Raw genomic sequence first — 17,211 nt, forward strand, 5'->3', positions numbered from 1 at the left:
AAAGTTGAGTCCCAGGAGGCATCATATATTATTATCTTAAAATAAGATCTTATAGTAGGTTATTTGAGAAAGACTTTCCTTTAATTAGTTTATTAGTCTTTTTCATTAATTTGTGCATATCTTAAAGCACACTGCTCGTGAAATGATTATAAATGACTGGAAGGGCTTATATCTAACTTATATGATTTGAACAGATCAATGCTTAAGTACTATAAACCACTATTTGAAAAATAGTTACAGAGAGATTCTAAAATCATATTTGGTTATACCTTCTGGTAATAGTTTTCATGAAATATATTTTGCTAGTCTTTCATGTAACATTAGATTTATATCACTAAGTTAAAGGTAACTGGTTTCAACACCTTACAGCATTAATAATTTTTAAGTCATTTTGAGGCTAAGGTCTAAAATACTGAGTTGCTACTACCATTGTACTTACTCCTTTTTTAAATAGTCAAGTTTTTTAAAACATTATTTTATTTATTCTTGAGAGATAGTGAGAGAATGTGTGTGAGCAGGGGAAGGGCAGAGAAAGGGAAAGAGAGAATCCCAAGCAGGCTCCACACCGTCAGTGTGGAGCCCGACATGGGGCTTAGACTCAAAAACTGTGGGATCATGACCTAAGCTGAAATCAAGAGCCTGATGCTTAAAAAAAAAAAAAAAACAAAAAAAGAGCCTGAGCTTAAGCTGCTTAACTGACTGAGCCACCCAGGCGCCCCTAGGCACATTTTTTTTTTTTTTTTTTTTTTTTTAAGAAGAATAGGAGGGGTGCACCTGGCTGGCTCAGTAGAGCATGTGACTCTTTTTTTTTTCTTTTACTTTTTTTAAAATATTTTTATTTATTTTTGAGACCGAGCATGAGCAAGGGAGGGGCAGAGAGAGAGGGAGACACAGAATCTGAAGCAGGCTCCAGGCTCTGAGCGGTCAGCACAGAGCCCCACGCGGGGCTCCAATCCATGGACTGTGAGATCATGACTTGAGCCGAAGTCGGATGCCCAACCAACTGAGCCACAGGCACCCCTAGAGCATGTGACTCTTGATCTCAGGGTTGTAAGTTTGAGCCCCATTGGGTCTGTAGAGATTTCTTTAAAATCTTTAAAATTTTTTAAAAATAAGAATGGGGTTTTCAGATTATGAAAATACTCTTTTTTCTTTAAAAAATTTTTTAAAGGTTTATTCATTTTTCAGAGACAGAGACTGTGGGGGGGAGGGAGGGGCAGAGAGAGAGGGAGACACAGAATCTGCAGCAGGCTCCAGGTTCAGAGCTGTCAGCACAGAGCCCGATGTAGGGCTCGAACTCATGGATGGTGAGATCATGACCGGAGCTGAAGTCAGATGCTTAACCAACTGATCCACCTAGGTGCCCTAATTATGAAAATACTCTTACTATAGAAAACACCATTAACAATTTCTCCCAAAGTCTTATAATGCTAATTATAGACACCTGGGTGATGAAATGTCAGCTGTATCTGCCTTCAGATGTGTTGTGGTGTGATAAAGAACAGAATCCTGTGATATGCTTGATTAACCAAAACTGTTGCTTGCGTTTTGTAGTAGTTCTCAATTCATTGGTAGTGAACTATACAATATTATGTACATCAGATTAATTATGAGGACTGGTAGTCCTGAAAAATTTGGAGTATGTATATGCTGCTTTAACTTGAAATAACCATGTGTAGCAAATACATCTTTTACTTCAAGTTAGAGGGGTGCTTTCGCACATTCAGAAGTATGGAGGGTTATTTTGGACACAGATACACTTGTCAGGAAGATTGAAACCAAATGTTAATTGTGGTAAACTATTTTTCAAAGTAAAGAGAGCTCTTTTTTAAAAAATGAAATTAGGGGAGGGGCGCCTGGGTGGCTCAGTCGGTTAAGCGTCCGACTTCGGCTCAGGTCATGATCTCATGGTCTGTGAGTTCGAGCCCCACGTCGGGCTCTGTGCTGACAGCTCAGAGCCTGGAGCCTGTTTCAGATTCTGTGTCTCCCTCTCTCTGCCCCTCCCCTGTTCACTCTCTGTCTCTCTGTCTCAAAAATAAATAAAAGTTAAAAAAAATTAAAAAAAAATGAAATTAGGGGAGCCTGGGTGGCTTAGTTTGGCTCAGGTCATGATCTCATGGTTTGTGAGTTCGAGCCCCACATCAGGTTCTTTGCTGTCAATGTGACGTCTGCTTTGGATCCCCTGTTCCCCGTCTCTCTTCCTCTCCCCTGCTCACTCACACATTCTCTCTCTCTCTCTCTCTCTCTCTCTCTCTCTCATAAATAAATGTTAAAAAAAAAATTATGTGCTGGGGCGCCTGGGTGGCTCAGTTGGTTAAGTGTCCAATCTCGGCTCAGGTCATGATGTGGTGGTTCGTGAGTTCAAGTCCTGTGTTGGGCTCTGTGCTGACAGGTCACAGCCTGAAGCCTGCTTCAGATTCTGTGTCTCCCTCTCTCCTCCTCCCTGACTAGTGCTATGTCTTTCTCTGTCTCTCAAAGATAAATTAAAACATCTAAAAAATTTAAAAAAAAATTATGTGCTGGTTTTATTTTTTTTTACAATGTGATTAAGTAAATTGAATTTACCTTAATTCTATCAGTTTGGAAGATGTTGAAGGTTTTTTTTTTTTCTTTTTAAGGAAATAGATCCCAAGGGAAGACTTCCATTAGTAATTCAATCAGTGCAAGTGACATTAAGGAACAATGGATGTAGAAAATGAGCAGATACTGAATGTAAACCCCACAGGTCAGTAAGAATATTTTGAACCTTGACTATATTGTGAGCAAGTTTGAGGTCATACCAAATTTTATGAAAACATAATACTAAAACCATCTTTACTTTAAAAGCCATCTTATTATGCTACAAGTAAGTTGTATTATTTTAAAAAATCAAGTTTGTGATTCTTATTTTTGTAGAAATTCTTCACATGTTCTTTTCTGCCCATCTTTTCACATTCCATACATTCTAACTTTCCACTGTTTATAATAAACTATGTGCTACAGAATGGAGAAGAATAGTGAACTTCCTCATTAATATTTTCAAATGAACTAGTTGGTTTCTGCAATATAAACTGTTATTGATTTCTTTGATTTCTTTCCTAATAATTTATTTATTATAAATTACCTATGGTATTTTCCTTATTTTCCATAAAAATGGTTTTGTAGAATATTTGTCCAAACGCTGAGTAACTTCAGACAACTTAAAATATACTTACAGCTTTCAGACTAATCTTTGTAGAGTTAAGTAGGATTTTGAAATATTCTGAATGGTGAGATTTTTCATCTTTTGAGTTTTGGTTTTTTTAAAGTCAGATCAATAGTGGTTATGGAACCCTAAACCTAGGTAAGTATGAATAGTGAAATATAAATGAGTAATTGATAGAAACATGAGTTAAAAATTATAAGGTCTGATATATAAAATATACCTAGATATGTTCTGCTGCAGTCATACAAACATATTTGAAAGGATATTAAAATAGTTGAAAAGAAATCCAATTGTAGGAAATGATGTTTAAATTGAATACTTAGGACTCCAAGGGACAGTTTAAAGCAGTTTATTATAATTTGAGGTCCTTTATCTTCTGGATGAGTTTGGTGGTTTGCCTTAATTGTAGAATAATGAAAGCAATATGTTACAGGTAAATGTTTAATGTTTTCTTCAATTACCTACTCTTACTTGAAATTCCATTTAACTTGTCTGATCTCTGGTCTTTTTTTTCTCCTTCCTCTTCTGCTTTTCTCTCTTATAATCACTCCCTTGTCCTGTGTCTTTAGCTGTCACTACTCTGCTGTACTCTAGCTCTGTATTTTCTACAGTTATAATCATCTTATATTTAAGCGTGGATTTGAATACTGGCCATAATCCTTTTTAGATATGTGACTTTTCTATGAAACATCTTCCATATGTAAATTGAGGATAAACAGCTTTGTTATAGAGCTTTGTGAAGATTATAGATCATGTATGTAGAGTGCCTACCATAGAACCTGGTATCTAGTGGTAACAACGGTGACAATAATGACAAAAGAAGTTGCACTACTGCTGTGACTATGACTGTTGCTAGTAGTTGTAGTATAGTAGTTCAGTTATGATGATGGTTATGATGATGTCTCACATTCACCCTCTAACACTGACTTCCCATCTGAAAACTTCTAAGACTTCATTTCATGCTTCTTTATTCTGTTTAAAAGTCCTTTATTTTTCTTTAAATGTCACTTTATTTAACCCAAAGTTACTACCCTTGCTCTTTTCAGTTAATGAATGAATTATTGCAACATTTTCTTACCTGGTCTCTCACTTTATACTTTCTCTTTTAACTTATATATTCTGTATTCCTCTGCTAAACCAATCTCTCCATCACTGCATATGATATCAGTCTAAGCTCTGACCATTTGAATGTGGTAGTGGTCAGCAGTTATTCTGGTGACATAAGCAGGGGCAAGATTATGTAGGATGTTAAGTTACAAGATAATGAGTTTAAACTTTATTTTGAACTAGTGGGAAAACCTTCAAAGGGTTTTCAGTGGGGGCATGTTTTACAGAATCCATTTCCATGCAGTTTGGAGAATAGTTGGAAAGCACAGAGACTAATGATGGACTCTATTTAATGTTGTTGTTTGTTTTTGATGATCACAGTGTTCTTAACTTTCATACTTTTTTGTCAAGAATTATAAAGATTTTAACACATCTATGTTTTTTATAGGTTGACTTAAGAAATTTTCAGCTTCAACATATTAAGACATGTTAAAGTCTACACACATGGACTTGACACAGCCTAATTACATTTAGGAATGTTTAAAACCACTTGAGAGATTCAACTCTGACTTGACTTGGCCATAACAAACAAAACTCTGCCCCAAGGGTACCTAATTCAGTAGCTTTCTGAGTTTTTTTAGAGCAAAGCCAGGTATCTCCGTGGACATTTGAGTTGTTAGTATGAAGGATACTCAGTTAGGTGCTGAGGGTACAAAGAAGTACAGGTAAAGGCATGGTTCCTCTTTTGAGGCTTATGACTTATTTGGAAAAGCAAGACTCCTGCATAAATAGAAATAACAAAGTGGTTTCTGTAATGTGGTGAATGAATAGAGTGTGGGCATTAGTGTTATTGTGGCTAGAATTGTTAGGAAAGTTATGTGAAGGAAATAAAACTTGAGTATATCCTAAAAGATTTTGATAAGTGAAAACAGCAATGAGGATGACATTCTAAATAGGACCATTGGGAACTCCAGATATGTTGCTGTCTTTCAGGGGATAATGTACAAATCTTACATAGGCTGGAAGATTTTCAGAAGATGGTAAGTAATGTAAGTCAGGTTTGGAGAGGTGAATTAAAGCTTTAAAAGCAAGCTTTATCTTTCAGAGCAATGAAGCCTCAGTGGTTCAGCTCAGTAATATTATGTGATCATTTATTTGCCAAGTATCTTTCAGGTTCTTTGGATTAGAATATTTCCTAAGTATCTGTAATTAATCAGGAGGTGTTTGGCAAGGTATTTAAACACTCTCAGTCTTAGTTTCCTTATCTGTAGTAATGATCAAGTATGTAATAAATAGTTCTCAAACTTGTGGGTAAATGACAGAACGCCCAGCACAGTGCCTGATAAATAATAGGCATTCTCTAAATATTAGTTTATCTCTCCTCTCAAGATTCTTAGTCTTTTCTTTTTTTTTTTCTTTCTTTTTTTTTTTTTTTAATTTTTTTTTTCAACGTTTTATTTATTTTTGAGACAGAGACAGACAGAGCATGAACGGGGGAGGGGCAGAGAGAGAGGGAGACACAGAATCGGAAACAGGCTCCAGGCGCTGAGCCATCAGCTCAGAGCCTGACGTGGGGCTCGAACTCCTGGACCGCGAGATTGTGACCTGGCTGAAGTCGGACGCTCAACCGACTGCGCCACCCAGGCGCCCCGAGTCTTTTCTTACTATCTCCAATTGCTTAACTTCCTTAGCTCACAGAAGTCTAAAGGATTTATTTGTGGTTGTATATTAACATAAAATTTATTTCTAAACATATGAGATAACATTAAACTTTGCTCATTAAAATTCACTGTCTTATTTTCTATGATAATGTGAAAAGTAATCCTGTTTAGTTGTCATTTATTAGATTGAATCATGTGAAATTTCCAATATGTGACTTGTTACTGACCTAAAAAATGTAATTTCATGTGATTCAACTTAAGGTAACTTATGACTATAACTGGTATGACAGTGAATGGTTAAAGTACTTAGAATTTTCTTTCTTCATTTTCCTCTTTAAGATCCTGATAATTTAAGTGACTCTCTCTTTTCTGGCGATGAAGAAAATGCTGGGACTGAGGAAATAAAAAATGAGATAAATGGAAATTGGATTTCGGCATCCTCCATTAATGAAGCTAGAATTAATGCCAAGGCAAAAAGGCGCCTGAGGAAAAACTCATCCCGGGACTCTGGCAGAGGCGATTCAGTCAGTGATAATGGAAGTGAAGCCCTTAGAAGTGGAGTAACTATACCAACCAGTCCAAAGGGAAGGTTGCTAGATAGGCGATCCAGATCTGGGAAAGGAAGGGGACTGCCAAAGAAAGGTTGGTGTGTTCCATTTCCACAGAAGCAAACAAAACAATATTACCTTATACTATGGTTTCCTTGTTCTAGGAATATGAGAAATTTAAACAATGATGGTGTAAGAGGCTATGATTTGTGTATGGTTTTACAAAGTAATAATCTGAGGACCATCCCACTTGTTTTTAAGTTGAGCCTTTTTTCTTGAGGAGATTCAGTTTCTTGAGCAGAACTTTCTTTTCAGCAAAATATACATGGATGTTTTGTACAGTTATGAATTGTGCATGTATTCTCTAACTTTGCTTAAAAGTAGGGTCAGAAATTCGTCATACCTGGGGTACCTGGCTGGCTCAGTCAGTGGAGTATGTGACACTTGATCTCAGGGTCGTGAGTTTGAGCCCAATATTGGGGGCAGAGATTACTTAACTTTTAAAAGTTAAAAAAAAAAAAAAGATTCATTATACCAATTATCTAATGAATATAATTATGTCCTTTGTTAAGAATACATGATAGATATAAATTGGATTGCTAATATCTGGATCAGAATTTTTAAAAAATTTTTTAAATGTTTATTTTTGAGAGCGAGAGAGACACAATATGAGTGGGGGAGCAGCAGAGAGAGAGGGAAACACAGAATCCAAAGCAGGCTCCAGGCTCTGAGCTGTCACCACAGAGCATGATGTGGGGCTTGAACTCATGAACTGTGAGGCCATGACCTGAGCTGAAGTTGGAGGCTTAACTGAGCCACCCAGGTGCCCCCAGAATTTTTTTTTTTTCAAGTTTATTTTGAAAGCACACGCGCAAGCAGGGGAGGGGAGAGAGAGAGAGAGAGAGAGAGAGGGAGGGAGGGAGAGAGAGAGAATGAATCCCAATGCAGGGCTCCAGCTCATGAACCAAGAATGGTGAGATCATGATCTGAACCGAGACCAAGAGTCAGTCACCTAACTTTAACTGAGCTACCTAGGCGCCCCTCTGGATCAGAATTTGAATAATTTTATAGATCTGGTTCTGAGTTCTCTTTGACTGATTGGTTGGTTGATTAAAAGATTTTATTTTGTAAGTAGTCTCTCACCCAACATAGGGCTCGAACTTACAGTTTTAGATCAAGAGTTAAGATGCTCTACCCACTGAGCCAGCCAGGCACCACCCAAGTTGTGTTTTGCTCTCTTTTGGAAACTGAAGTGGATTGGTCTGTTTCATTGCTATTTCCAGGGCCTGGAGTAGTTGCATATATTTAAATATTTGTTGATAAGGGGTCTGTTAGTTTTGGTCTATGGTAGGATTTTGGTGTAATTTGGAGATTTCACTAGTTTCTGAATGGTGGGAACTTCAATTTGTAGCCTAGGAATCTTGTAAAATCTTTTTGTGATCTGCCAAAAACTGTTATTCTTGTTGAATGGCTCTACAACCATTGGTTGGATAAAAATGAATCCTAGTAACCAGATTCTGTTTTGTTCTAGTGGCAGGGATTATACTCTTGGTATAAAAATACAACCTAAAAATAATTGGTGATACTGAAAAATTCTTTAAAAATAATGCAATATGTTGAGACTTACAAAAACATTTCAGTTTATGTAGAAAAACCACTTTGAAAGTTGGAATTGTTAAACTTCAACTGGTCAGTTTGCATATAGAAGTACAGAGAAATAAAGATAAGTGCAGTTAATGCTTAAATAGCTTAGTCATTTGTAACATATTGCCAGTTGTCAAGTATAGTTTAACGTGTATATTTATATTTAAAGAGTATTTGAGGGGTGCCTGAGTGGCTTAGTCTGTTAAGCCTCTGACTCTTGATTTCAGCTCAGGTCATGATCTCATTTTTTGTGGGATTGAGCACTTCAGGCTCTGCGCTGGCACTGCTGAGCCTGCTTGGGATTCTTTCTCTCTGCTCCTCCCCTGTGCACGCAGTCTGTCTGTCTGTCTCTCTCTCAAGATAATTAATTAAAAGAAAATAAATGGGCACTTGGGTGGCTCAGTTGGTTTAGTGTCCGACTTCGGCGCAGTTCATGATCTCACAGTTTGTGGGGTTGAGCTCTGCTTTGGGCTTTGCGCTGACAGTGTGGAGCCTGCTTCAGATTCTCTGTCTCCCTCTCTGCCACTCCCCCCTGCCCCCCAAATAAATAAACCTTAAAAAAAGAGTATTTGACTTTGAAACACTTAACAGTGGAAACTGCTTTTTGTTAAATAATTTTTCCCTTGTTAAGTTTCCTATGCCACATCTTACTGGCTCAACATATTGTTGTTTTGGCCTTATGAAATGTCCAATAAAATTTAGAGCTCAGCTACATACAGTATCATGGCCCCTTGGGGTCCCTGATACAGCTATTTTTCTGTTCTCTTTTGGTTTCATTTTTGCATTTATTTTAAAGCATCTGCCTTTTTAGTTTTAACTTTATAAGCTATTTCAACTTGATGTTTTGGAAATAGGTTATAAAATATATAATATCTAATCATTACTGAAAAAGTGATCTGAGTAAAAAATTTAAAGTATAACTCAACTGGAAAAAAATTAGCATAGAAATTAAAATTCAGTTTTTAACTGTTACTTAATATCTGAATATCTAGAATTATTTCAGATTTCAACTAAACTTTATGAACTATGAACTTTGTGTTCTTTTCTTTCTCAATTCTAAACTTTTTCAGGTGGAGCAGGAGGCAAAGGTGTCTGGGGTACACCTGGACAGGTATATGATGTGGAGGAGGTGGATGTGAAAGATCCTAACTATGATGATGACCAGGTATCAGTGTTTTACTTTCTTTTTAAAATCCATGTTTAAAATGCTTATAAATTTTTCACCTTCATGTTTGTAGTTTACTCACACATTTGTCAGGTCATACGTTCCATATCTATACTCTGTGCCTGTCAATCATATATATATGATTTGTAGTATGTGTGTGTATATATATAATGTGTGTGTATACATATGTGTAACACATACGTGTGTATACACACACATTACTGTCTATATCTAAATCATACATATACTCAGTACTCTCAGACTGTTAGGTAAATTTTGGATTAGGAAACCAAATTAATTGATAGTGATAAATTTTCCCTTTATTTCTAAAGTGAGTCAAAAGTAGGTCTTTACAGATTCACTTAGGATTATCAAGCTGGTTATTTTTCAATAAAGTCTGTTGAGTTAATATAATTTCTATAGTAATGAAAATCGAGAAAAATAGATATTATTTTGAATATCATAAAAGAGTTAATAGGTATTAGGTTCCTTTTAAATGTTACTGTTTAGGATGATAACCTTATGGTAAATTTTATTTTGGGAACATAAATGTCTTTCTTCAATATGAGAATGTAAATTTTGTTTTTCTTCCTTATGCTGTGCCTTTTATTCCCATGACTTACTCATTCCATAACTGGAAGCATGTATTTCCCACTCCCCTTCGTCAATCTTGCCCCTCCTCTCTGGCAACTGTCAGTTTGTGTTTGCAGGTCTGATTTATTTTGTTTATTTATTTACTTTTTTAGATTCCACATATGAGTGAAATCATATGATATTTGTCTTTCTCAGTCTTATTTCACTTAGGTCCATTGATGAGAATGTAAGTTTTTAATAGATTTTATAATGAACATATACATATATTTTATTTTTATTTTTTTAAAAACTTAATTTCTAAGTAATCTCTACATCCAACATGGGGCTTAAACGTACAGCCCCCAAGATCAAGAGTTGCACACTCCATCGACTGAGCCAGCCAAGAGCTCCTATATATTTATATTTTTAATGGAAAATGTGTAGCTTACAAAAGTAGAATAGTATAATGAAACTGCTTGTACTCCTCTCCCAACTTTACTGACTTCAATAATTAATAACTCATAGGCAGTCTTATTTTATACTGTACCTCTGTTTACTCTTCCTCTTGTATCCCTCCTGCATGCACCACTCCCACCCCCCCACGCTCTGGATTATTTTGAAACAAATCCCAGACGTTATGATATCTTTTTTAAAGAACTGTCTTTGCATGGTGATAAAAATTTTAGATAGGAAATTATCAGGGCATATGATAGATTGTTTTTATTGCATATTATTTGTATATACTTGTTTGTTTTAGCTAATTGTTGGACATGGAAATATTTTTTGAAAGTTTATTTATTTTGAGAGAGAGAGGGAGAGTGACAGCTGTCAAGGCAGAGCCTGCAGTGGGGCTTGAACTCACGAACCGCGAGATAAATAACGACTGAGCTGAAATCAAGTCAGATGCTTAACCAACTGAGCCACCCAGGTGCCCCTGTATATCCTAATCTTAACATACAGTCTTTCAAGTGAGACTAAAACTAGTCACAAGTTGCACATAAACATTTCTGGCCTTTTTCCAGAGGTGAAGGGAGATAGAAAATTAATAGACATGAATTTCCTTGTTTTTTGAAATTTCTGTTGAATAATGCTTTTTCTTAGAGATTTTTTAGTCACTACAGCATTGATTCTTGTTACAAAGACTTTTATTATAATATTAATCATGAAATCTTTGGTTCCTTCATTTTTTTTTTTTAAAGTGAAGTTTTAATGAAAACAGTAGGTATGATAGGAAGTCATCTTAAGTTTCTTGGTCACTGAAGGACTGGTATTATGAGAGGTAAAAAAATATTAACAAGATATGGGGGGTTGGGAGCAAGTCATATTTGCTGTGGTTAGTAGTTCTAAACTGTTAGTTTTATTCATAGATTTGAAAAAAAAAAAATGACACGGATTCTATTTTAGTATCAGTTTTCAAAGCATGTAGCACATCTTTTTCTTGTCCTGAATGAGGATGGAATATAAAATTCGTTGGGATATACAGTTAGAACATAAAACTATTTATTTATAGTGTATATGTGAACAGAGGAAGGGCAGAGGGAGAGGGGGAGGGAGAGAGAAAGAGAGGGAGAGAGAGGGAGAGTCATAGGCAGGCTCCGTGCCCAGCCCAGAGCCCGTTTTGTGGCTTGATCTCACCACCGTGAGGTCATGACCTGCGCTGAAATCAAGTTGGACACTTACCTGACTGAGCCACCCAGGGGCCCTGGAATATAAAATTATAAACCAAATTTCATTTTATTTAGCATTTTATTCATTAATTTGTAATTTTTTCTCCTTCCCTTCCTAGGAAAACTGTGTTTATGAAACTGTAGTTTTGCCTTTGGATGAAACAGCATTTGAGAAGACTTTAACACCAATCATACAGGAATATTTTGAGCATGGAGATACTAATGAAGTTGCGGTAGGTTTAAAATTGCATGTATAATTTACTTAACATAGAAAAAACATTATTAAAAGCAAAACATTATATCTGAAATTATCCTTGATCACTGAATAAGTTTTAATAAGCATTTTCTTTTACGTAAATGAATTTCTAAGAAATGAAGTAAAATATCCTTAACTTAGTTCTTTCCTACTTGTGATGAAGGCTATATGCCATTCCCTACCTGAAAAATGGCACAACAATATTTTAACAATTTTTGTAATTATATATTTTTGTAATTGATAGTGTATAAAATATGATATAATTTCAGGCATCTATGAACCTTCTCAAACCTCTTCAGGAATCTCAGTTAAAAATGCCTGATTTAGGGGTACCTGGGTGGCTCAGTCGGTTGGGCATCCAACTTCGGCTCAGGTCATGATCTTGCGGTCCGTGAGTTCGAGCCCCACATCAGGCTCTGGGCTGACAGCTCAGAGCCTGGAGCCTGTTTTGGATTCTGTGTCTCCCTCTCTCTCTGACCCTCCCCTGCTCATGCTCTGTCTCTCTGTCTCAAAAATAAATGTTAAAAAAAAAATTTTTTTTTAATGCCTGATGTTGTTCTGTTTTTTTTGCCATTCATTTCAATGCTCAGGATTAAGATAAAATTTATCTTTGTACTCTGTCCAAAAGAAAGAGAACACAAAGATCTGAAAAAGAATGTATACAGAAACTAAGAGAACAAATGTTTTTTTGAAATGTAATTTGCGTGGGAACATTTCCTGTGTTATGAATTGTTCATAAAATAAATCTAAAAGGGTAAAATAAAATTACCTAACTAGGATTACTGACTTAAAGTACTAAAATTGTAGGTCTTTAGGGGATCCTGGGTGGCTCAGTTGGCTGAGCAACCAGCTCTTGGTTTCAGCTCAGATCATGATCTCATGGGTTTGTGGGTTCAAGCGCCGTGTCTGGCTCTGCGCTGCTGGTGCGGACCTGCTTGGGATTCTCTGTCTCCGCCTCTCCCCCATTCATCATGCGTGTTCTCGCTCTCTCTCTCTCTCTCTCTCTCTCTCTCTTTTCTCTCAAAAATAAGTAAAGTTTAAAATTGTAACTCCTTAAAAGGCTTTTTAATTTATACTCTTTTACTTCAGACTGAGCTTTCTTGGTTTGTCTAATACCATGAGGTCTGATATCCTTATATTTGTAGAATTTGAATATAAAATCAATATTTGTTCAGTGCATACCATGTGGAGGAATTTGTAATAGGTGATTCCTGCTCTTTTGAAGCGCAGTCAGGTGAGGAAAGAGATATATAAATAGATATTAAAATATCATGTGAAGCCTTGTATTGCAGAGAAAGTTTAAATCCTGTAAGGACAGGGACTATTGGAATCCTATGTACCTAGCCTGGGGACTAGTGGTCTACTATGTATTTATTAACTGAGTAGTATTATGAACAGAATATTATGGAAGCATATAATGAAGAGTGTTAGAGATGATTCTGAACTATGTAAGGATAATTAGAAGTTTGCCAGGGTAAGACGGTTGAAGAGACTTTTCCAGAAAGAAGTATCATGTTTAAAGGCAGTGAGTGAGTTGTTCAACCATAGTCCAGGAAGTTGAAATTCAGTGGAAGAGACTGCTAACAAGGACACCAGTTAGGTGGCTGTGAAAATAGTTCTGGCACCCTTTTAGTAATATAACATGACTTAAACACTCTGAGAAAACTGTAAAAGGAAGGCACTTTAAATAACTGAGTTAGAATTTAGCCTCTAGGGTCATACTGCCTATATCCCACTTTCAACTTGGCCACTCCAGCTATATGTCCTCAGCAGATACTTAATTTTTCATTGCTTTGGGTATGATGGATATGATGATATCTCCCTGAAAAGGTTGTTTTGAGTCTTAAATAAGATAATAGAAACTAAAATGCCTGTTACAATGCTTGACACATTATATACAGTAGTATTAGCAGCTGCTATTATTATTTTTAATAGGAAATTTTAACTGAATCCCAGCATTTGAAGCAATAATTCCACTTAAAAACGAAGGTTTAAGAACTTTTATGGATACCTGACTGGCTCAGTCGGAAGAGCATGTGACTCTTAATCACCAGGTCATAAGTCTGAGCTCCACGTTGGGTCTAGAGATTACTTAAATAAACAAACTTTAAAAAAAAAGAGGGGGGGGCACCTGGATGGCTCAGTGGTTGAGTGTCTGAGTTTGGCTCAGGTCATGATCTCGTGGTTTATGAGTTGGAGCTCCATATCGGGCTCACTGCTGTCAGCCCAGAGCCCGCTTCAGATCCTCTGTCCCCCTCTCTCTGCCCTCCCCTGCTTTCATGCGCCAAATGCTTTCTCTCAAAAATAAACATTAAAAAAAAAAAAAAGATCTCCTTTAAACTTAATGTGAACAGTATAAACTTTAGTGCAAAGAGAAAACTTTGAAAAGTAGAGTATAAACAGCTTATGATAATGTAAAATGAATCTCTCCACAAATATTCATAAAAGAATATTCCTAGAAATTAGGGGTGCCTGGCTTGCTCAGTTGGAAGGGTATGCGACTCTTGAGCTTGGGTTCGCGAGTTTGAGTTCCACATTGGGTGTAGAGATTACTTAAATAAAAAGAAAATAAAAAAAATTATAAGGACAGGGTTAGTTAATTCCTAACACAAACTTAGCAATATATAGTTTCATACTGTTTTAGGTATGATTCACATTCTTGAGTTTAGTGATGTTTAGATAGTTAAAGCTTGACAAAGTGGATCAATATCTAATTAATATGCACAGAAAGATGAATTTATCCTTTCCTACAAAATTGACTGCTTTTCTGATTATTTCCAAAGGGGAAGAGGTAAGGATATATGGATAAAATCTTGATTTTTCAAAATTAAAATCATATTGGACTAAAGGTAGTGACATACTTTTTAACTTTTTTTTTTTGAATAGGAAATGCTAAGAGATTTAAATCTTGGTGAAATGAAAAGTGGAGTACCAGTGTTGGCAGTGTCCTTGGCATTGGAGGGAAAGGCTAGTCATAGAGAAATGACATCTAAGCTTCTTTCTGACCTGTGTGGGACAGTAATGAGCACAAATGATGTAGAAAAATCATTTGACAAATTATTGAAAGATCTACCTGAATTGGCATTGGATACTCCTAGAGCACCACAGGTTTGTATGATTCTTTTTATTCGTTCTCTCCCTCCCCCTTCCCCACTACACTTCCAATTATAGAAATAATACATGCTTCTAAGAAACTTTAGTAGATAAAATGGGACAAAATGACCCATATTTTTTACCATACAAAAATAGCCCTCTGACATTTTAGCATATTTTTGTCTAGCTGTTTTTCTTTTTCAAATATAGTTTTCATCATACTGTAATTTTATATCCTGCTTTTCCACCCATGCTCTGTATAGTTTGTAGGTCTTTTGTTTTTTGTTTTGTTTTTTTGCTGCTTGTGTATTCTCTATTATATGTGGTTAAGCTGTTGTATGATCTAGGATTTAAAAAATATGTAGATTGTTATAATTGAAGATTGAATTGGCTTGACTGATGTTTATTATAAAAATAATCATAAATAAGTCTGTTCCCCTTTGTAGCTTTGTGGGAAAATTATTAGAAAATTTATGATTTATGTTTCTGTTTAGATTCTGATCTCAAAGCCTTATGTATTTATTAGATTCAATACATGCTGATAGTATAATGTGACTTTCTGATTTGAAATTAAAAATGTGTGAAATTGTTTCTGTTTACTTGACCAGAGTTTTAAGTCAAGGTAGGAGCACTTGGGGCACCTGGGTGGCTCAGTCCGTTACGCATCTGAATCTTGATATTGGCTGAAGTCATGATCTCACGGTTTGTGGGATTGAGCCTGCATCAGGCTCTGCACTGACAGCTTGGAGATGGCTTGGGATTCTCTATCTCCTTCTTCTCTGTCCTCCCCGCTCGCCCCCCCCCCCCAAATAAATAAATAGACATTAAAATTTTTTAAAAAGGCAGGAGCACTTAAACATTAATTTAGGAATATATGTATAAGTTAATTCCTAAATGCTGTTTCTTTTCTATGCCAGACAGTAGTTTGATAAGGTATTGAGCTATGATTCAAACGTGGACTTTTTTTTTCTTTTTATACCAGTACTACTCATATGTTAAAAAAATGATTATATAAGTTCGTATTATAGAATTTCTGAAAAATAAAGTCAAAATGAAGAAAAGCCAGCAGAAATAACCAGTGTTAACTGTTAAACATTTTGGTGTTAAATCTCTTTTACTTTCTGTGGATGTTTATCAGTGTATGGTTTTTGTATATCCTTGCATTTTTGTTTTAATAAGAAATGGAATTATACTGTATGTGCTGTTTTGTAAACTTGATTTTTCTTACACTATAAAAAGTAGTAAATGTATTTCCTAATGACCCCATAATGACCCCCATTGTATGTATCATGTAACCACACCTTTATTGTTGGACACTGAAGTTGTTTCCAGTTTTTATAAGAAATAATGTAAAAAAAAAAAAAATAATGTTATGCATAGGGTCATCTGGCAAGCTTAGTCGGTGGAGCATGTGACACTTGGTCTGGGGGTCGTGGGTTTGAGCCCCACACTGGGTATGGAGCCTACTTTAAAAACAAAACAAAACAAAACAACACTATGAATATACTTTCAGATAGAAATTTCTACACAGTGTTTTCTCCATACAATAAATTCCTTTAATCAGACAGTTTTTGAGAAAACCTAGTCCCATTTTTTTTTTTTTTTTATTTCCAGAAGAGAGTTTTCTCTTAAATTTAGGTCACTGGCTTAACAAGCGTTTTTGATTATGTACTGTGTTTCAGGCAGTGTGCAAGGTGTTGGGGGATTCAGTAGTGAGCAAAACTGATATGTGTCCTTCCCACCCCCCCATGGGTAGTTACCTTGGAGGTTAAGATGTGGGAATATATGTCAAACATAACTAGCAGGTGCTAGATAGATGTTTGAGTGTTCCAACATGTCTTAGTTATTGATTCTGTAGTCCAGCCAGTCTTTATCATTTATGTATTAGAAATTGTGTCCTATAGAGTTTCATTTTAGATTTTTTTATATAGCTTTTTTTTTTTTTTTTTGTAGTTGGTTGGCCAGTTTATTGCTAGAGCTGTTGGAGATGGAATTTTATGTAATACCTATATTGATAGTTACAAAGGAACTGTAGACTGTGTACAGGCTAGGTAAGTAAATTAATTTTCCTACTTAGAATTTCAAAATTGGGGAAAATTCTACAGCATTTTATTGAAATGATATTTGAATTAATCAGACATTGTGGACATCTGTTTGTCATTTGTGTATATTCTCCACTGTTAAAAAATTGAGAGATTGTTGACATGATGTAATAGGAAGAGGACAGTACTGTAATGTAGAAGTTTGGGATTTTAACTAAGCCATTAGCTACCTTTATGTCAAGCCGCTTTTCTCTGGGCCTCAGTTTCCTTACTTATAAAAATGAAGGGTTTGACTGAGAATGTTTCTTTAAGCTCTGTTCAGGTTTTCACA

General features: G+C 35.8%; 1 protein-coding gene across 3 annotated transcripts in view; it reads left to right on the forward strand.

The window, feature by feature from the left end:
- Positions 1-17,211, forward strand: part of PDCD4 (programmed cell death 4) — a 28,710-nt gene that overhangs the window by 3,220 nt on the left and 8,279 nt on the right. Inside the window, exons 2-7 of one of the 3 annotated variants that reach the window (XM_011287560.4) lie at positions 2,619-2,725; positions 6,232-6,534; positions 9,155-9,249; positions 11,609-11,722; positions 14,632-14,853; positions 16,792-16,889. In XM_011287560.4, coding sequence (XP_011285862.1) covers positions 2,683-2,725; positions 6,232-6,534; positions 9,155-9,249; positions 11,609-11,722; positions 14,632-14,853; positions 16,792-16,889 — 875 coding nt within the window. In that variant the 5' untranslated portion in view covers positions 2,619-2,682. The remainder of the gene's footprint in view (positions 1-2,618; positions 2,726-6,231; positions 6,535-9,154; positions 9,250-11,608; positions 11,723-14,631; positions 14,854-16,791; positions 16,890-17,211) is intronic. The other 2 variants (XM_045040665.1, XM_045040664.1) reach the window with 2 other exon arrangements.

The sequence above is a fragment of the Felis catus genome, chromosome D2, assembly GCF_018350175.1.
Source record: "Felis catus isolate Fca126 chromosome D2, F.catus_Fca126_mat1.0, whole genome shotgun sequence".
NCBI classification, from domain to species: Eukaryota; Metazoa; Chordata; class Mammalia; order Carnivora; family Felidae; genus Felis; species Felis catus.